The sequence below is a fragment of the Camelus dromedarius genome, chromosome 18, assembly GCF_036321535.1.
Source record: "Camelus dromedarius isolate mCamDro1 chromosome 18, mCamDro1.pat, whole genome shotgun sequence".
Lineage (NCBI taxonomy): Eukaryota > Metazoa > Chordata > Mammalia > Artiodactyla > Camelidae > Camelus > Camelus dromedarius.
The window spans coordinates 21,357,495-21,378,237 of record NC_087453.1 but is presented as its reverse complement, the minus strand read 5'-3'; the positions used below and the strand labels follow the sequence as shown (position 1 = coordinate 21,378,237).

The 20,743-nt window shown below is 58.2% G+C and overlaps 1 protein-coding gene across 2 annotated transcripts in view; it reads right to left on the bottom strand.

The window, feature by feature from the left end:
• NOL4L (nucleolar protein 4 like) overlaps positions 1–19,436 on the bottom strand; it is a 121,597-nt gene extending 102,161 nt beyond the window's left edge. For both annotated transcript variants that reach the window (XR_010376634.1, XM_031433992.2), the window contains exon 1: positions 19,116–19,436. Coding sequence is in view for 1 of the 2 variants with exons in the window: in XM_031433992.2 (XP_031289852.2) it covers positions 19,116–19,436 (321 nt within the window). In the remaining variant the exon portion in view is untranslated. The remainder of the gene's footprint in view (positions 1–19,115) is intronic.
• Between the last annotated feature and the right edge of the window lie 1,307 nt (positions 19,437–20,743).

Genomic DNA, 20,743 nt, shown 5'->3' with positions numbered 1-20,743 from the left:
CACAAGATGTGACAAAGGGGACAAAGGCGCTCTTGGCTGCCCATCACAGCCTGAGCCGGCCTCATGTCCACGTCTCAGGATGACTGGCCACTTGCCACCACCACAACAGGTTCCCTGAATGTCTGCTGTCCACAGGACACATCCACACACAGTCCCCATCCAGTCTGGGTCACTGGCCACTCCCCAGGAAGAGCAAAAGTGAGCAATGACATGCCCCCTGCCATCCTCTCCAGTGCTGCAGGGAGGGGTGGACAGGACGCTCAGTGATCTCAAAGCTCACTACACCTGTGCGTGCCTCTCAGCCTCTGGGAGCTCTGCATGGCAGCTCCCTGGACCTCATATCAGCTTGAGGGTTGATACTGCTCTTGGTCCATTTACAGAAGAGAAAACCAAGGCACAGGGAGAGGCGGTGACTACCCAATGAAGCGAAGGAACCAGGGTTCGCATTCAGCCTGTCTCACTCCAGAGCTCATGCTGTTTCCACGGCTCTAAACTGAGATCGTCCAGTTTCGGTCTGCCAATTTGCAGCTGTAGAAACTGAGGGCACAAGGCTACTTTATAGAACGAGCATGGGCTTTGGAGTCCCAGCTCTGCTCTCATGCCCTGTCTGCTTCAGGACATAACCTTTCCTCTTTGCGCCTCAGTTTCTTCATCTAGAAAATGAGCCTGGAAACCCCTGAGTTGTGTAGGCGCTGGGCAAAGGTTGTCTGGGGCCTTAAAGGCACCGAATAAGGAGGGGCTCCCTGACCTCTTCTTCAAAGGGTCGGATGGCCGGTCCAGTGCCCACAGTGAGCCGATGCAAGGCAGGGCTAGAACCTGAGGCCGTGAGCCCCATGAGATGAAGGCTGAGGCTGCAGCTACTAAGGAGCAGAGCCTGGTGGGCAGGGTCTTCCGTCAAGGGTTAGGAGGCCAGATTGTGGCCAGGGAGATGGGCAAGGGAGGAAGGGGTCCTCCTGCACCAAGCCCGCCTGCTAGCCCCTGGTGAGCTCTGACCAGCTCCCTGGGAAGAGCGGCCAGCCCAGGGGCCAGGTCAGGCAGACCTGCATCCATATCCTGGCTCCCCTCACGCCAGCTAGGCACGCCCCTGTCTGAAGCTCTGCTTCCTTATTCGTAACACACCCCGCCCCCTAGGGCTGTCCCAGGGCTCAGAGGCTGATCAGGACAGTCATCTGGACAACAAAGCACCAGGGGCCAGGCTGCTGGGAGACCAACCTGGAGACCCAGCCTGCCCTGCCCAGGAAGGCCAGACACCGGATGGACAAAACAGACCGAATGGACAATCACATGAGCCCAGACCTCTTCCTCTTCTCGGAGACCTGCCCCAGACTCCACCCGCCTGCGGCCTGAGCTTCCCCACGCTCTGGGCCTTTCAACATCCTTACAACAGACCTCCCACCCCACCGAGCCATGCCTTACAAAACCAGCTCAGGGACCACAAATCTGAAAGTCGCTATTGTTGCTTGGTGTGGGTGATGTGTGCGCATGTGTACACTCAAGCTCATGAGGGAGGGTGGGCTCTGGACCATCTCCACTCCCCCGGGCTCCCCGGGGTTCCCTGAGCCCGGAGACCCACATCTCAGCCTTCTATCGGCCAGACCCCACTGTGACCTTGGGCAAGTCATTCACCCTCTTTGGGCTTCAGTTTACCTTATGAGTCAGGGCTATTACTTTCTGCCCCCTCTTCGCATGGAGTTCTTGGAAAATTCAGGTAATATGACAAATTCTCAACTGCTGTGAAAACAGTTTGAAGTCATACAAATGTCAGGTTCCAGTTTTAAACATTTAGCACCTCCTCCTGGAAGGCACAGGCTGGGCATTTATACACATGCTCCCAGGTGTGTTTCCTGCAAGTCCCATCCCATCAACCCTGATACACAGGCACTGTAGCCCTCATTCTGTAGATGAAAACACTGAGGCTCGGAGAATGATTTGCCTAACATCACATGACTGTGGAAAACAGCGGAACCAGGATTTGAACCCAGGGCCATCTGATTGCCAGCCATATACAGTGAGGAGTCAGGACCATGGCGTTCTCTTTTCCAAGCCCCTCAGGTCTTAAAATGCACCCTTCAGATTGAAGAAATATGCAGCAAGGCCCCTGCCCCAGCCCCATCCAGGAGGCTGGCATCACCAGCTCTCCCTAGGATGGGCTGTGAGGGCTTAGGTATAATTTTGTTCTGGGCCCTAAGATCCTGAGTGGTAAAATATGGTCTTTTGACTCCCAAATACAGGGGGTGGGTGGGGCTAAGACACTGGCCTCCTCACTATTCCTCAAATCCACCAGACACACTCCTGCCTCAGGGCCTTTGCACTTACTGTTTCCTCTACCTGGAATGCTTTTCCACCAGATACCTGCAAAACTTGCTCCTACACCTCCTTCAGGGCTTTGCTTATAATATTGCCTTCTCAGTGAGGCCCTCTCTGACACCCTGATTAAAATCCAATACCTCCTACCCCAGCACCTCTGATTCCCCTCACTCATTGATTTTTCTCCACAGCATTTACCAGCATGTGATGAGCTGGGAGCTTTCCTTGTTTATTATGTAGCATCAGTTCCCACTAGAATGTCAGCTCTCCGAGGGCAGAGATTTTCATCTGTGTCTCCAGAGCCTGGCACAGGGCCTGGCACAGAGCAGCCACTCTGTAAACATTTAAACAAGTGGATAAAACTGAGGCCCAGAAAGGGACAGCAGTGGGCCCCAGGCCACACAGGGAGTGCAGAGGCAGCATCTGTGTCCAGGCCTCTGCTCCCAGCCCCCACCTTCTGTCCTGTCTCTTCACTGCCACGGGATGGCTTGGGTTTGCTAGAACTGAGTGTGCAGGAGCCTGGGTCCCAGAGGCATGAGAATCAGCAGTGGGTGGGAGAAAAACAGCCCCTCCCCTAGGGCCTGCGTAGGGAAAACAACAAAGGGGGTGTGTATGGCGTGTCCATCCAGGCGCCCCGGCCCCCCCCCACACCCCTCCCTATCCCAGACCCAAGGCAGACTCAGAACAGAACCTTTTCCATCCTGCTTTCTGATTAGGGGATGGGGTCTCTACCTGGAAACATCAACTGCACCAGTGAGGCTGGCGGTTCCTTGCCTGTCCGGGGGCCAACCTGGAGGATGGGTCTTGCCTTTCACAGATGAGGTGCTGAGGGCAGAGGAGCCAGGGTACCATTTGCCCAAGCTTGCTGGGGCAGAGCCTGACCCCAAAGCCTGTTCAGGCAAGTCAGACACGCACTTTCCCTGGCACTGGGCCCTATGCTAGGTGCTGGGTCCAGAAGGCAAGGAAGGGACCTGACAGTGATGGCAGCAAGGGGGGAGCTGCCAGCTGGAAGGGCCAGGTGGCCACAGCTGCTGGTCAGCCTGCCTGCCTGGGTTCACATCCGGGTGCCGCCCTTGGCTCACAGGGGGCCTTGGGCAAGTTGCATAAGATCTCAGTGCCTCACAGGGTGATTGCAGGAACCCAGAGTGCAAACACAGGAAGCATTTAGAGCAGGCCAGCACCTAGCGAGCCCTCAATCAATGTGAGCTGACACACCACCAACCTCACTATCACCATCACCACCAGCACCATCACCACCACCCCATCATCACCACCACTACCACTATCACTATACCGTGTAGCATCTGTCTCCCAGCATGCACCCTGAGCTCGGCCAGGGCAGGAGCCACATCTGTGAGGCTCGCCACTGCACCCCAAGAAGCTCTCTCCAAGTTGCTGATGAGTAAATGAGTGAGTGGATGAAATGAATGATGAAGAGGCTTTTATGGAGACCAAAGCAGCTAATACGAGGAGGAGACAGTTACATCCATTCCTTCTGCACCCCTCCAGCTCTCTCCACCTCATTTCTGTAGCTTCTGCTCCCATGTGGGCTGTTGTGCCCTAGAACCCAGAGCCTCCCTGGGCCTCAGACTCCAGTCTCTACTCTGCACACACTGGACCAGCCTCGGCTCCCTAAACACCTCTCCCCATGTTCCCTGCCCTGCAATACTCAACAGCTCCCACTGCCTGAGAGCTGGCTTTCTGGGCCCCATTAAGGGTTCACCCAGCCACATCCCCTCGGCCCCAGGCCTCCCTTCAGGCCAGTTTCTCTTCCCCTCTTCCCACAGCTGTGTCCCTGCTCTGCCTGGGCTTCACAATATGGTGAAGGAGTGAGTCCAAATGCTTCCATGTGGGGCTTGGGGTCCTCTCTGACCACCTGCTGACTCTGCCAGCCTCCTCTGGCTCTCTCAGCCCCAGGACTGGAGGAGCCTGCTCCATGGGCAGGTCAGACAGCCCCTGATGGGACCCTGGCCATCACGCTAGCCTTCATGTAGGCCCCGTAATAGCCCGGGTCCTCCATTTTGCAGAGGAGGGAACTGACACACAAAGAAGAGAATGAAAAGGGTTAAGGCAGTCATTTAACAAATATTTTCTGAGTGCCTACTATGCATCAGGTGCTATAGGGGGTATGTAGGACTCCCAGGTCTGGGCGGGCAGGGATCAAGTCTGTCCTATTCACCGCTCCCGGCACATAGTAGGTGCTCAGTAAATCTTTGTGGAGTGAACTAACAGGACCTGGCACAAAGCAGGTGCCAATCAAAGCTTGTTGAGGGAACCAGTGAATGAATGCACGGTGCCGGGAACACAGCAGTAAGCGAGATAGCACATGTCCCCTTCCTCATGGAGCCCAGCCCAGAGGAACACACACAAATACGGCACTAGCCAGGTGTCATGAAAAGCGCTAAAATTGGAGTAAGGGGCTTGAGAATGATGGGGGATAAAGGGTGTTTTGAACAGGCAGTCAGGGAGGGCCTCACTGAGGAGATGACATGTCAGCAGGGCCCAGTGAGGGCTGGGGAACAGCCTGGAGGCTAGTGTGGCCAGAGGGCAGAGAGCAGAAAACTTGAAGGTGGAGAGAGGGGCCGAAGTAGGGCTGGGCCTTGTGGGCCTTGGTGGCTTTTGCTCAGACAGCGATGTAGACCCACCAGAAGGGTCTGAGCAGAGAAGGAACACAGTCAGGTTGACATTTTTAATACAGCACTTTGGCTGCTGTGTGAAGAGGCAGAAGGTTGGAAGGACGGCGAGTACTATTGCTGGGGAGGAGGGGCCAAGGACTGGGGTGGGAGAGGGTGATGAAAAGGCCCTGCACCCCTCACCCCCACTCAGTTCTACTTCCCTGGGAAAGGGGGAGTCGGAGGAGCCAGATATGGGGGCAGCAGGGCTAGTTTGGGGATACCAGGCAGAAGTGGCCCCCTTGGGCTCAGCAAGTCGGTCACAACGGGGACAGGGGCCCGGCTGCCTGAGCTGACCAGCTGGATGGCATGTCAGGCCCTAGGTGCCCCCTGACCTCAGGCTAGTGGGGGTACCTAGGAATCTCAGGTCTGGAAGGGCAGAGATCGAGTCTGTCTTATTTACCACTCCTGGCACATAGTAGGTACTCAATAAATCTTTGTGGAATGAATGTACAGGACCTGGCACGTAGCAGGTGCCAATCAAAGTTTGCCGGATGAATTGGTGAATGAATGGATTGCCTGCAGCACTGTATTTTGTGCTATGGTTTCTCAGTTACGTCGTCTGAGCACCTTAAACTAATCACAGTTTCTGCCAATCAAAGAGCCTTACCGTGAGCCTGGCCCCCAGCTCAGTCTCTTACTTGCGTCCAGCAACCCCACGGTGCGGGGTTCATGGCTATGCCCATTTTACAGAGAAGAAAACTGAGGCCTAGAGAGGTTAATTAATTTCCCCAAGGTCACTCAGCTACCAAGCAGCATGGCCAAACTACACTTCAATGCCTCCCAAGCTGGGATCTTATCAATGACACCATCAGCTCACTTGTAAATCCCCTGGGGGGCAGAAACCTGCAGATGGGGTCTTGATAAACAACCCAATGTTCCATCACATCTGAGATGTTTCCCTGGCTCCTCAACACAGCATGGTACCACCTTCCTGATCAGGAAACCAAGTCAGGGAGTCAGGAACTTTTTTAAGAACTGTAGGAGTCAGAAGTGGGTAAGAGAGCTTAGAAACCCCATCTTCTGGGGCCTGTCCAAGGGCTCTCTCCACATCCCTTCATCTCATCCCTCCTGTCTCCACCCCTACCTTGTGTCCCCAGCACAGGGACAGAGGATGGAGTCCCCAAATCAGAAGCCCTGAATGAGGGGGTGGCTAGTTCCTAGGTCCCAGTCAATAACATCAGAGGCCTGTCTCAAGATTCAGGGCCATTGGGATGACCTCTCATCTTTGCCTCTTACCTAAATGGACAAAAGCAATGGAAACTGAGCTGCAGGACCTGCCAGGACAGCTGGGCATTTAAACCTCCTGCACAACGGTAGTCACAGCATCAACAGCAGGGGCGCAGCAGTGCTCAGCCTGGGGCCCTGCCCCCCGCTAGGCTTTAGGAGCCCTGAGCCACACGACAGTCCAGAGAAGCAGGTCCTATGATTGCCCCCTCTTTTTAGATGTAGAAACTGAGGCACAGACAGGTTGTGCCCAAGTCACTGTTAGCATATGGTTCCACAGCAGATGCATGATTCAAACCCAGGCAGTCCAGCTCCAGGACCAAGTATATCACGGAGGACACATAAGGGACGGGACCCCTCTGGGCAGGTGAACGAGAAGGGAGTGGGGTGGGCTGGGCACTTCTCGCCCTCTTGGGGGCTGCTGTTTGGTGGCTGTTGCTGCTTTAAGTCAGGTGTGTGTATTACCTTGAAAACAAACCCCTCCTGCTTCCTTATCCACAGCGTCCCTTTTCCCCTCCTGGGAGGCCTGATTCCCCTTCTCCTATTTCATGGCTCACCTCCCCCTAAAAGCCCTCCTGAGTTCCTCTCCAGCCTCAGTGGGGGCCACCCAGACCAGGCACTGACCACCCATATCCTTTCGGGGCTGCTGGTAGCTGGCTGTGACTTGGGCATGGAGCCACACCTGCCGGTGGGCACAAAGCCCCTCCTGCCTCAGCTGAAGTGCAGGGGGCTGGCTGACTGGCTGGCTGGCTGGCTATGGGGCTCCATGCCACAACCTCGCCCTCCCTGAACCACAGAATCCCTCGGTGATCCCCAAAGGTCAACCCTACCAGTAGATTCCATTTGTGCCTAAGCAGTGTGTTCCAGGGTCGGTACACTCTGCCAGACAGACTTATGCCTTCCTCCCCATCCTGGGAAGAGCCACTGTCCAAGCCCTGGTAATGCCACAGGGGACCCCAGGATCCAAGCCTTGCTGTCAAGAGAACGGGTGATTTTTAGGGAATAGAGGACATGACACTTCTCCACTGAATGGGCTCAAGTCCCTGCTCTGCCCCGTACTAGCTGTGTGGCCTCAGGCTTGTTACTTAACCTCTCTGAGCCTCAACAGCCTCATCAGCAAGATGACAATCATAATGGTGGCCATGTTTGGACAATCACATGGAGGCTTGTGCATAACGTGTTTAGCAAAGTCCCTGGTACTTCATAAGCACTCAGTAAATACCAGCTGTGTCACAGTTGTCATTGTTTCTGATCAGCAGCAGGCACTAATTATCCCCACAACATCCCTAAAAGGCAGTTGATACCACTGTCCACATTTTACAGATGTGGAAATGGAGGCTTAGAGAGGTTGAGATGCGTCCAAAGTTGCACAGCCAGTTGGTAAGGCAGGGTTTGAACCCCGGGCTCTCTACCCTGGGGAGCATGCCCATGCTTAGTCTCATAATTGTCAGCCTGGGCTCTGGGAAGCCCATTGCCCCTCTTGCCCTCCTTCCCTGACAGCTGACTGCTGATTAGACCAGCAAGACTTCTGGCCTCTCCTTCCCACCTGCTTTGGCTTGGTGCCTTCCCCCTGCCCTCTGGCTTCCATCAGGGCCTTCTCTCATCCAGATCTGGGGGTGGGGGTGTCCGTCAATCCTCCAGGGCAGACCCAGCTGACCACCCCTCCTCCTAGAAGTCCTCCCCTCTAGTTTCCCTGCACGCATACTACTGCTTCGTTCTCTCCCACCTCTGTGCATCCACTGGACTGCCCCACGCTCCGTACCCCCAGCTCTAACTGCCACTGGCCACAAGTTGAGAAAAGCTCACACCTGACGTGGAGCCTCTCTTCACCTTCCCACAGCAACCCTGTCTGATTTTACTGGGCCAATTTTACAGAGGAGGAAACTAAGGTTCAGAGAGCGACTTATTTCAAGGTCATCCTGCTAGTGAGTCACAGAGCTCAATTCAATCCTGGGGCTGGTCTGAGCTCCAAAGCCCAACTCAGCAGCACTGCTTGAATGGCCTTGTCACGGATTCGAGGATTATTGATTGGATCACAATCATAATCCTAATTATAGCTCCATTTTATTGAGGGCTTGATGATGGCCCTGGTATAAATGCTTCTAGTTTATAGAATATAGTAAATAGTACAGTATATATACATAGTATAGAAAACAGTATAGAAGGAGGATATAAGTGAAGCCACAGCTATCATCACCCCATTTTACAGATGAGGAAACTGAGGCTCAGAGAGGGGAAGTGACCTGCCCAAGATTGCACAGCAATAAATGGCAGAACCTGGACCCAGCCCCTTCTTCCACACTCCCTACTCCCCTGCTGACCTTCAAGGGCCTCACATTCAACCCTTTGCCCTTCAGCCTGCTCCTGTCCAGTTCGGGCCTCCAGATCTCTCAGGGAGGCCCCCAACACCTATGGAGCTTCCCAGCCTGATCTCTCTGTGCTGCCTCCCCTCCCCACCTCCCCATCTCTGCCTTGGCCCAGGCTCTCTTGTCATCCCACAACCATCTTCAGGAGGTTAACAGCTGTCTGGTTGGGGGATCTTCGCACTGGGGTTGGGGGGTCCTCCAAGGGACCCTGAGATGGAGCCGCAGCCCCAACTGGGTAGCCTATTTGTGAGGCTTAGTGTTATACCATCTTTCCAGCCGCCCCCAGGGTGCAGGTCATCATCCACTTACACACAAGCAGATGGGATCTGGGCAGGTGAGCCGCTTGCCCAGAACCAGGAGCTGGTGGCAGAGCTGGGATCCAAATGCAGATCTGTTGTTGGCCATGTTACCCTCTGGCCTGCCCTATGGCTGCTCTGTCCAACAGAGATCTCCTGTTGCCTGGGCGGACCCCTCTCCACACCCTCACGAAAATGATGATCCCACTATTTCACCATTTCATGAATCCCTCCTTCAGTTTTCCCAATCCTGTACGGGAGGGACAATCATCAGACCCATTTTGCAGATGAAGAAACTAAAGCACCAAGTGGTTACCTAGCTGGGTGCCCTGCAGAAGCTGTGCCTTGGTTTGCTAACCTGTAGAATGGGGTCATGACGTCTGCCCAGGGTGGCTGAGGTCTGCGAGATTGCGGAAGCCAGGGGTTCTTGGAGACACACCCTCGGGATGCTCTCGGACAAGGCCTGAGGCTCCAATGTGTTTTTCTGGACCTGCCAGCATCCAGTCAGGGCCTGGCCTGCCAAAGGAAGGGCCCCATGTCTCCTTGAACATATCCTCAGCCTGGGGACGCCGAGAAAATGATGAGTCATCCACCCAAGCACAAGCCTCCTAGGAGCCTGTGTCGGGTCCCAGCTGGGGCGGGGAAGGTTCCACTCTGGGAAAGGGGCCCCGTGAACATGCTGACTCCCAGGCTGATCCCACTGAGCCCCGAGTCACCAGGTCTCTTCTACGGCCTCCCACGGCCACAGGCCACCAGCCTTGAGGACAGCTCTTGGATTCCACCCACTGGACCCTGCCCCTGGGCCTTCACCCCAGATCTGTGTGTCTGTCTACATTCCTGGTTTCCTAAACACCCCACCCAAGAATACTAGGTCAACTGTGACCCTTGAGCTTCCCTCGTTCCCTGACCCCCAACCTCCCATGTCACCCAGTCTCTGCCACTCAACCTATTGTCCTACGAGGGAACCAGCCCCTCCTCTCTGTCTCAGTCTGGCCCTCTCTCTCCACACCTCACTCTTTCCCAGCCTCCTATTTCTCCTTCTCTGTAATATACCTCGCTCTTGCCACAGCATTCTGAGGCTCCTTTGAAAACCCAAATCTGACCTTATCTCCCCTCTGCTTAAAAACTCAGCTGCCGACTCCCAGCTCTCCTTGATGGTGATGCACTAGCCCCTCTGAGAGGCTTTCCAGATCCTTCCCTTCCATTTGGCCCCGACTTTTTTCACCAGCTCATCCCCCTCAGGACCCCAAAGTGGTTCTCAAGCTGATTTGACCATTTCCCCATCCCCACCCCATCTGAAATGCTCTGTAGAACATGCTTCTCCAGGAAAGTGGCCCCCGTCATCACCATACCCAGCCTGTGTGACCCCCCAAAACCTGTCCCACCCCTGGCCCTTGCTCACGTTCCCACCCACTGGAACAAGCTTCCTCATGTTCTGCTCTTGCTGAACAATTTGTTTTGGCCTTCAAAGTCCAGCTCAAATGTCGCCTCCCTGAGGACTCCTTGGACACCCTCAGGCAGGGGGTGGGTCTGGACCTTGGGGCTCCTGAAGTCCTGAGCGCAAAAAACGATGGCTGGTTCACAGACTCCAGCTCTAAGGCACCTGCTTCCCCCATCATGGGGAGTCCCTTAGGGGCAGGGGCTATTCTGGGCCCTGGGGATTCAGCAGTGAACCAAGCAGACTGGTCTACCCAGAGATTATAGTCTTGTGGGGAGGAAAATATTAAACATGTAAACTAGTAAAATATATATGATATCAGAGGGTGGTAAGGGCTCTGAAGGAAAATTAAATAGAAAGAGAACAATTAAGTAGAAAATTAAGTAGAAAGAGAGAGGGTCCTAAAGTGGTTCTGGCTGGGTGATCAGGGAGGGCCTCTCGGAGGAGGTGACATTTAAACAAGAATCTGAAGAGGAGAGGAACCAGCTATGTAGAGATCTGGGGGAAGAGTGTTCCAGGCTGGGGAAACAGCCAGTGCAAGGGCCCTGGGGCAGGATTGCGTCTGGTAGTTTTTAGAATAGCAAGGAGGCCAGTGTGGCTGACATCACATGAGCAACGAGAGGGTGGAAGGCAGTGAGGGCAGCAGGCAGCTGGGGCCTGTAGGCTTCTGGAAAGACTTTGGCTCTTGCTTTGAATGAGATGGGAATCTTAGACGATCCTGAGCAGAAGAGGGAGAGAATCTAATTTGCTTTTTGCTTCTGCTGATTTGCTGGCTATGTGAGCCAGAGGGTCTTCCAGTGGGGCCAGAGTAGACACAGGGAGCCCAGTGGGGAGGCTGATGCATCTCCAGGCTTGGACAAGGTTGGAGGCAGTGGAGGTGGAGAGAAGGTAAAATTTAAGATGTATTTTGAAGGTAGAACCAAAAGGATTTGTAAATGGGCTGGATAGGGAGGGAGGTGGTAGTGAGAGAAGGAGTCAAAAATGACACCCAGGTGTGGCCTGAGCAAGGGAAGGATGTAGCTGCTGTGATAGGGAGGACAGTGGAAGGAACAAATGAGTGAGAGAATGAATGACTCCTGGCTTTGGAACCAGACAGACTCACACTCAGCCCTGGTACCCTGTGGGACTGCACTCAGCCTTAGTCTCCCCATCTGCAGCAGAGGAGCCCCATGTCCCAGGGTGGCCGAGAGGACTGGATGCTGAAGGAGTCAATGACCTTGCAGGGAGAGGATCACTGCTCTCTCTCCCTGCCCCCTGCAGCCTGTGTAGGCAGGACGAGCAAGGGTGGTAGCCATGGTTGAGGTGAGAGGATGAAGAGGTGGACAACAGGGAGGGCATCTCTCTCCCCCAAGGCTGGGTCCAGGCAGGTAGGTCTGCCTCGAGCTCCAGGAAGCTTTTGTAGTGTGTTCTTAGATGAGGGGCCACCGTGAGCCTTAGGTGGGAGGTGGGGAGAGCCAGGGCACCTGTGGGCTCAGCCCTCCGGCCCCTGGGGGTTAGGCGATCAGACCAGCCACAGAACCCAGGCCCTGCCACTTGCTCACTGTGGGGCTCAGGAAGGTTCCCTGGCCTCTCTGATGCCAACTTCTCATCTACCTCATAGGATCCAGGGGAGATTAAATGAAATAAAGTGTCTGGCACATGGCAGGGGCTTGGAAACATAGGAGATGTGCTCAGACACCTGCCCCGGGACAGGGGCAGTCATTACACCAGCCTCACCATGTTCTAAGAGCGCAGAGCAGAGAGCTCAGGCTTCTGGCCAGGGAGTGCGGAGGGTTGGGGGGTTGTGGAGCCGGGGGGATGAGAGGCCTCTGGGAGCCTCATCCTTCTACCTTCTACCTGGAGAGTGCCTCCAGGCCTGGGTGAAGCCCCCACTCTCACCTCTCCAGCACCCCCTCCTTGACCTCTGGGATCTGGCATCCCGAGCACCAGGAAGGGATTCAGAGGCAGGAGGGACCACAGGAGCCTTCCCTGAACAATAACTAGGGAAACTGAGGCCCAGAGCAGAACAGGAGCCTGCCAGGGCAGAAGGGAACCCTGAGTCTTCAAGTCCCCAGCTCTGGGGGCTGATGCCATACCCATGGCCTTCGCCAAGACTTCTCTAGTGCTCTCTGCAGTTCAATACAACATTAACCAGGCCCCCAGTGGCACTGGAGACACAGAAATAACCCAGACACAGTCTCTAGGGAACTAATAGTTGCTTCCCACCAACTATGTGCCAGGGATTTGGCTGAATGCTTTATTTCCATTATCCCATTTAATATCCATGACATTTCATTACCATTCCCATTTTCCAGATGAGAAAACTGAGGCTCAGTGAGATCACATAGCAGCTAACATATCCTAAGACCTGCTACATTCTTCAGGCTCTATATGCATTGATGCATTAATCTTCACTCCAGTCCAGTGAGACAGGCTTATCAGCTCCATTTAACAGATGAGAAAACTAAGGTCAAATTGGTAAAAGGGCAGAGCTAGGATTTGAACCCAGGGCCCTGTGGCTTGGCACCCTAAGCCCTTCATCTCCCCTCTCTGTCAGGGTGAGTCAGGGGCAAAAAGTGGACTCAGGAGTCCTTGTTCTAAGAAGCCACCCACCTTGGTGGGCCCTTTCTCTCCCAGCTTCCTTCAGTTCCCTCTCCTGCTTTGGGGCCCAGGGCCCAGGCCTGGCTTTGACAGAAGTTAACAGAGTAACCTCCTAAAATGACAACAGAGCATTTTCCAGTTTGCCAAGCTGCCTGGAAATGGGGCTTTGAAGCCCATTTTCCAGATGAGTAAACTGAGACTTGGAGAGGTCAAGCAGGTTACTTGCATGAAGTCACATGGCAAGGAAGTGGATGCATTGGGATCCCATCCATCCTGGCCCCCTCACTTCAAGTCCAGAACCTTTTTTCCTACCTCATTCCCATGGTGCTAGGCTTTAAACTCAGTAAGTGTCCCCATGGCAAAGGTCACAAGCTTCTGCCGCCCTTATAGGGCAGGGAGTTGAGGGGCAGAGGAGAAAGGCTGGAAACAGGAAGGTGCTTTGGCCACTGTCATGGGAACAGCGACATGGCACCACCTCTTGTGTCCACTCCCTCCCTCACGCTTGGCTTCAGCAGCTGCTGAGACCCCAGGGGCAGCAGGGACCAGGCCAGCAGCTCGGGGAGACTCTGTTACAATGAAGGACACTCCTGTCAGCTCCGCACTCCCAAACAGACAGGGTCCTTTCACTATGATCCCTATATGTGTCATGCACACACGGTCATCCTCGTGGTCTGCCAGTGCCCACGCCCCAGGTACCTGCACATCTGCGAACACAGACGCTCAGTCACACACACTCACCAGCATGTAGTCTCTCCTCCACCTGTACACACACACCCACACCCACACACACACGTGCGCACTGTCCCAGGGAACACAAGCATCCCCAGCCTGCACATGGACAGGCACATGTACACTCACGTCCACACAACCACACTTCTGCACGCACATCCATATGCACACACACTCTCTAGTCCAGGAGTGCACGTGCATGGGCACAGTACTTAATCAGTCCCACAACCTCCAAGGTAAGAGAAGCCTAGGTTTGCCTGAGGCTGGGTCAGACACTTGACCTTTGTCTCTAGGCAGCCCCAGCCACAGGCTCCCCAACCCCTAGTCATCCCAGCAACATTTTCAGGGTTCCAGATGGGCCTTCTGATTCCCAGACACTCAGGGAGGGGAAGGCAGCCTGTAGGGGCCAGGGAAGAGAGGACATTCATGCCAGGCCTCGCCCAAGGAAGAGGGGGGACATGCTGTCCCACCTCCTGCAGAAAGTGCCCCAGCACCTTGTGGGATGCAGGGAGGCAGTGGGAAGGCCGAACCTGATCCTGCAGCGTCACCCAGGCTCCAAACTGCACCCCCTCAGAGTCCCCAAGACTACATTCACCCAAATCACCAAGGCTTAATTAACAAAATAGCGCACTTCTGCCACTCATGAGAAATCCAAATAGAGCCCGTGTCATTGTCAACTTTCTCCCTGAAAGTCCCCCAGGACCCAGGACAACAGAGACCTCCTCCCTTCTCCTCACCACATACCCATCTTAGTGTGCCCCAGGAAAGTCCCAGATACTTCACACAGAGCCAATCCTGCCTCAAGCACCAGCCTATGATTAACAGACATCCTGACTAGAGGAAGATTTCTGTACTAACTCAGACTAAAGTGTAATGAACTGAAAGCTTGTCATGAAAAGACCTATGCTTTCAAAGTGGATCAGGCTATAAAACACCTCGGACAGGGTCAGAATGGAGGCATGCACAGGCGGTACCCACGTTCAGGGTATCCTGTCAGTGGTGTGGCCTGAAGGAAGTTCTGAACCTCCCTAAGCCTCAGTTTACTCATCTGAAGGATGGCAGTGATAACAGTATTGCCGTATGAACCTGATGCACAGGGACAAGCACACAGTAGGTGACTAAGGAAGTGTCACTAATGTGACAGTTTAGAGAAAAGTAGGAAATACTGAGATATTCAACTGAAGGTCACAGCATGTACTATGTTGTGCTAAGTCAGAGGCCATTTCCCGCCCAGGGCAGCAGCCGCAGGTGCCAAAGGTTTACACAAAAGCTCTGGGGAGAAAGGCTGAAGACAGTGAAAATGCTCTCTGCTAAATGAACGTTGTCTGCAAACTGGGAAAAGACCACCATTAGTCAATCTGGCTAGCGGAACACCTGGGGTCTGGCTCGCAAAAGCCTGGTGCCGAGAGTGGAGTTTGGCAATCTGGCATTTCCCCTTGGGGGACGGAGCTCTAATGGGGGGATTCCTGGCATGTGATGGACCCAAGGGGAAGCCTCCATGGAGCACAGAGATCTGCATTCTAGTCCTGGCTCCCCACCAACGGAAACACCCTCTCTCGGGGCCTCAGTTTTACCATCTGGAAGATGGTAGAGTTGGGCTGAGAACCTTTATTTCCAAGGATCCCAGGGCCCCGCCCCAGACACAACCTGTGGCCCCTGCAGGCCCTGGGACAGCCCTGTTTTGAGAGACCAGAGGAAAAGGAAAGGGGTTGGTTCATTTTGTGGCCGACACTGGAACGGAATCGGAGGGTCTTGCCTCCGAGGGGTTTGCTTCCCCTGTTTGGCAGCCCACAGAGGCCCAAGCAGGCCCAACGCAAGAAATAATAAATCCTAACCAGGCTTTGCCCAGTTAGGAGGGCCCGGCTGGCTCCTGTCATAGAAAGGTCTTATCCCCAGAGCACCCCATGCAGCCCTATGGAGGACTCCGCCCTCCTCCCCTCAGCCCTCAGCCCTCCGCCTCCACTTCTATTTCCTGTGACAACCTGCAAACTGAAGACCAACTTGCCTCCCCCCACACCAACACCCGAGCTTCTACTCGACCCCCGCCCTGCCCCACCCCCAGCCAGGCCCCAGCTGCAGGAGGCCCCGGCAGAGTGTAATTCCCCTCGCCCTCCTCTCCACCCTGGGCCCCTCCGGACAGATTAAGCCTTTGTCACATACACCCAGAAAAGCTCAGGGCCAGATGGGACAGGACAAGTGGTGTCAGATCATCGACCCTCCGCGGCCCGGACTCGGAAGGGCCCCGACCACAGCACCACATATGGCTGTGGGAGGAGGAAAAGGGGCCTACAGAGGGGGCAGCCAGAGAGCAACATGGAAGAGAGATGACACACCACGGCCACCCTGGGGACCCAAGCCCACACAGGGGCCTAGGGGGCCCTGGTTCAGCGGCTGGATGACCCAACTCCCATACCCCCTCTTCCCTGAAATTGTTCTGCCTGCCTTCCTGCCCTCCCTTGGAGTCTCCGTGGGCTTCTTGACCAGATCCTGAGCTATGCCTACCACCCCCACCAGCTGGGTGCCCTGGTGCCCCCGGAACAGGCTCAGAGTCCAACCCACTCCAATGCCTCAGTGGCCCCACAAGGCCTGTGGATGCTAAACAAATGTCTCAGACAAAGGTTTATGGCCCTATGACCTTCACAAAAACCCACTCAGGACAAAACTACAGGATCTCTCCCAACTGCCACCAGAGTAGAGGCAATGATAACTTTAACTTTGTGTGTGTGTGTGTGTGTGTGTGTGTGTGTGTAAGCCAGTCAAGGTAGGAGATGTCCTTTGCACCTTTCAAAGAAGGTCCCATTCAGCCCCTCCCAGGAAGAGGCCATGGCTGCCCCAGAATTCCCAGCAGGATTTGTTCCTCTTAGATCAGTGAAAAGGAAAATGAAAATGTAAAAATAATAACTGAGCCCCAGGAAGGTGCTTGGAGCTGGGGATGGCAGGACTAAGGGCATCTCCTGTGGCTGGCTCCGCTTGTCTGGGCGAGGAGCAGGTAACTAACAGGCTCTCTGGGGACCAGCGGACCAGGCAGGTGGGCGTGGGTAGCTTGAGGGGTGGGCTGTCGCAGGAGGGCATGTCTGTTGTGTTTGTCATCCCCCTGGCAGCCTGGGCAGGGAGGCTTGGGTTCTCTTTCTCTGCCTCCCAGGCAGGTAGTCCCTTGGGAGGGCTTATTATTGGTCCAGGAGCTAGGGTGGAGTCTTTTGAGGCCCCTGCTGCCAGGCAAGGCAGGTCAGCGTGGGCCTCACGGAGGATCTGAAGGGACTGGCTGGGCTGGCAGGAGCTGGAGCCCAGGCCTAGTACCCAATTTCTGCATGTGGCCTGGATGGGCGTGTATGCACTTGCTCCGCCTTGACAGCTGTGTGGCTAAGCGGGTAGGGGGACTGGCGGCCCCATGATACCCACTCCCTAGGGGAGAGGTCCACCAGCACAGAGAACCGGTGAGCCAGCTGCCATGTCTGATGGTCACCTGCCCCCCAACTCCAGGAGTGGGGGCTCCTGCCTCAGACTAACAAGGAGGTTGGGCCAAGACTTCCAGCTCCCTGGAGAGAGATGACCAGAATGGGGTGGAGGTAGGGGGCACTAACTGACCTGGGAAGCCTGGATATCTGAGGGCAATGACCCAGGGTGAGGGGCATGGACCCAGCCAACCATCTGGTGGGTCACTGACCTCAAAAAAACCACACTTAGGCTGGGGACACTAGCCCAAGATGGGGGAGAACAGAGGAGGGTGCGGAACTGGCAGGATGGGGAGGGCTGACCTAGGCCGGGGAGAGGCAATGAACCTTACTGCCCATGTGGGAAAGTGGGCACTAATTTGGGCTGGGGGAGGGGGTCCCTGACTCGATGGGGGAGGAGACAATGACCCAGACTCCCTTGGTTTGGCAGGGAGCACTGATTTAGGCTGGGAGGTCCCTGACTCGAGCGGGTTGGGACACTATCCCAGCCTCCCCCTCCGGGAAACCGGCCCCGGCGCGCCCCTCGGCCCGGCCCCCTGCTTCGGGTCCGGCCGGAGGCGGCAGCGGCGCAGATGGGCTGCTGGCGGCCGCAGCGGCAGCGGCGCGGTTATCAGCGCTCCTCGCAGATGGGCCGCCCGCCCTCCGCGCTCGCGGCTCCCCACTCCCCGCGGCCTGCAGCCCCGTCCCCTGGGCGCGGGGGGAGGCGCCTCCGGATCCGCTCCCCGGCTCCCGCCTCCCTCACTCGCGGCCCCCTCACCCCGCGGGCCGGGCCCGGGCAGCCGCCGGAGGGGGAGGGGGAGGGGACAAGTGCACTTTTCGTAACGACCGAATCAATTGTGTGTGAAGAGCCCGCTCCGGCCGGGGACTGGGCTGAGCGCGGGGCGGGCGGGCCGGACGGGGGAGGAGCACGGAGGGGGGAGCGGGGGAGCGAGGGAGGGAGGGAGGCCGGCGCGGGGCGGCCCCGCTTGCTCGCTCGGGCCGGGCGAGGCCGGGGAGGGAGGGAGGGGGGCAGGGAGGGAGGCTGGCCCGGCCCGGCCGGGCCGGGGGCTGAACGCACTAATGGAGGGTCTCCGCGACGGAAAGTTCAAAGCTCAGCACCGCCCCAGGAGCAGCCGCCCCCCCCAGCCCCCACCCGCTGCAGAACAATGAGGTCCCGGCGGGGGAGCCGCGGGGCCCGCGCCGCACGCCCTCTCCAGGGCGCCCCGGGCCGGAGGGGACGCCCCCGCCCGGCCGCCCGCCTCCTCCCTCTCGGCGGCTGCGGTTCCCCGCCCCCTACCCCACGCCACCCCGCCCGGACCGGGCCGGCCCCGCGGACGGGGGAGGGGAGGGGATGGATAGGTCAGGCCGCCCCCGTCCCAGGGAGGGGGGAGCTAGGGGCCCGGGGAGCGGAGGGGGCGCCCCACCCACCCGCGGGAGGCTGCTCCTGCGCCAGGCTGCGGCTCGGGCTGCCCCTCCCCGGGCCAGCCCCGGGTGGGGTCGGGGAGACAGTACCCGGGCGGGCCCCCTCCCCTGGCGCTGGGAAGCCGAGCGGACTCCCCGTCCCGTGGCTGCCCCTGTCCCCCCCTCCCGCGGCACCACCCTCCACACACACACACACTCACATACACACACAGACACACACACACACACACACACACACACACACACACACACCGCCCAGCCGGCCCGGGGGCGGGAGCGCGAGGCGCCCGGGACAGGCAGCCCCGGGGCGGGCGGGGGGAGGCTTGGGCTTCGGAGCAGCCGCCTGCTGGCTGGGGGAGGGGACGGGAGGACGGAACATGCTGGGGTGAGCAGCCCGGGACAGCCCGCCCGGCACGGCCACGGCCGGGGCAGCGGCGCAGAGGGGGGCTGGGACGCCCCGAACCCGGAGCGCTGCCCGGGCGGGCTGGGGCGGACGGGTGAGCAGGGACGCGTGCGTCCCGGGCGGGCCAGATCCACGGACAACCTCAGGGACACACGTTCGGACACACATCCACACCCCCACCCCGCCCCCGCCCGCCCCGAGCCCCGCGGCGGGACTGGCCCGCGGCAGCCGCGCGCGCACTCACCGAGCCCGTCTTGACCGGCACATACACCACTTGGCCCATCTTGGGTTCCCGGCCGCTGCCCAGGCGGAAGCCCTTGGAGCGCACCCAGAACTGGAACTTGCCTTTCTCGCCGGCTGCCGGGCCGCTGCCCGCGCCGGTCCCGCCACCGCCCTGCAGGACCTCGGCGATCCGCTGGTATTTGCTGCGTGTCACCGTCTTGGTTTTGGCCGAGTCGCCGTAGGTGCGCAGGCACCAGTCCCGGAACTGGCGGCCCAGCTCCGAGTCCCCGGGGCTGCGCTCGCGCTCCCAGCCCCCGCGCAGCAGCAGCGTCGGCTTCGGCATCCTCCCGCCGCGCCCGGCGCCCTCGGGGGCGGGCCGGCCGCCGGGCCGCCCGGTGCCGGGACTGGGCTGGGCTGGGCCGAGCCGAGCCGGGGCGCGCCGCGGCCCGGGCTGTCCCGCGGTGTGGCTCCGGCGCGGCTGCTTGATGGGCACGGGCGGCGGCCGGACGCGTGGGGCTGCGGCGCGCTCTGTCCTGCTCGGGCGGCGGCGGCGGCGGCGGCGGCGGCGGCGTTGGCGGCGGCGGCTCCGGCTCGCCTCCTGCTCCGCCTCCTCCTCCCCCCTGGCCGGGATGCAGGAGCGATGGAGGCAGCTTCGGGCCCGGAGGTGCAGAGGGGGCGGGCCGCCCCGCGGGCGGCCGGGGGAGGCGGGAGGCGGGGAGCGGCCCCGGGCGCGGGGAGCGAGACCGAGCCTGGGCGCGGGCGGCGGCGGCGGCTGTCAGCTCGCGCGGCTCATCCTGCTCCTGCTCAGGCTCCCGCTGCCGCTGCTCTTCCTCCTCCTCCTCCTCCCGCGCCCGCCTCCACCACGCCGCGGGATCCCACCTGTTAGAGCGTCGCAGCCTTAGCCGCCGTCCCCCCTCCCGCGCCCGCCCGCGGGGCCCAGCCCCCGCCCCGGCCCGGCCCCTGGGGGCGCAGGGGCTGCCGCGCCCGCAGCCGCCGGGAGGGCAAGAGCCGCAGGCGCGCAGTGCCCAGCCCAGGGACCGAGTTCCCTCTGGCCGGGCCTGGCCCTGAGCCTCGCAGGCCGCTCTCCGCCCGGACCGGGAGGTCTTGCAGGGAGTCGGGCGCAGACCGTGCCGGGCCACAAGCGTCCCTGCCTTTCCAGGCGGCCCCGCCCGATTTTAGCCCGGCGCGGGTGGTACAGGGCAGAGCCCCTTCCCTTCCTGCCGGCAAACTGACCTGACCGCCCCTGTGCGAGCCCGGCGCCAGAGGAGCAGTGTTCCCCTGGGGAACCCCAAACCGCCGCCCTTCGGGGGCCCCCAAACTTCCTCCCCTCTCGCTTCCCATCGAATTCCCCAAAGTTTGGGCGGCCTTGCCTCTGTCAGCCCCACTGCCCTGGGACAGCTCCAGGCCCCAGGGAAGTCGTCAACATTAACCGGTGGCCTCCCTCAGGCCAGCCCAACCAAGGTTTGGGGCAACACTCAACACACCCAAAAATTCATCCCAAGACACCCTGCCTCTCCCGGCGCACCTTGGCCTAGAATCTCTCTCTGAGTAAACTCAGGTGGACCTGCCATCTCCCCTTCTTCCTAGGTGAAACTGACCTTGGGTAGAGCCAGCCCCCTCCCCCTTAATGAGATTACTAACATAAATAAA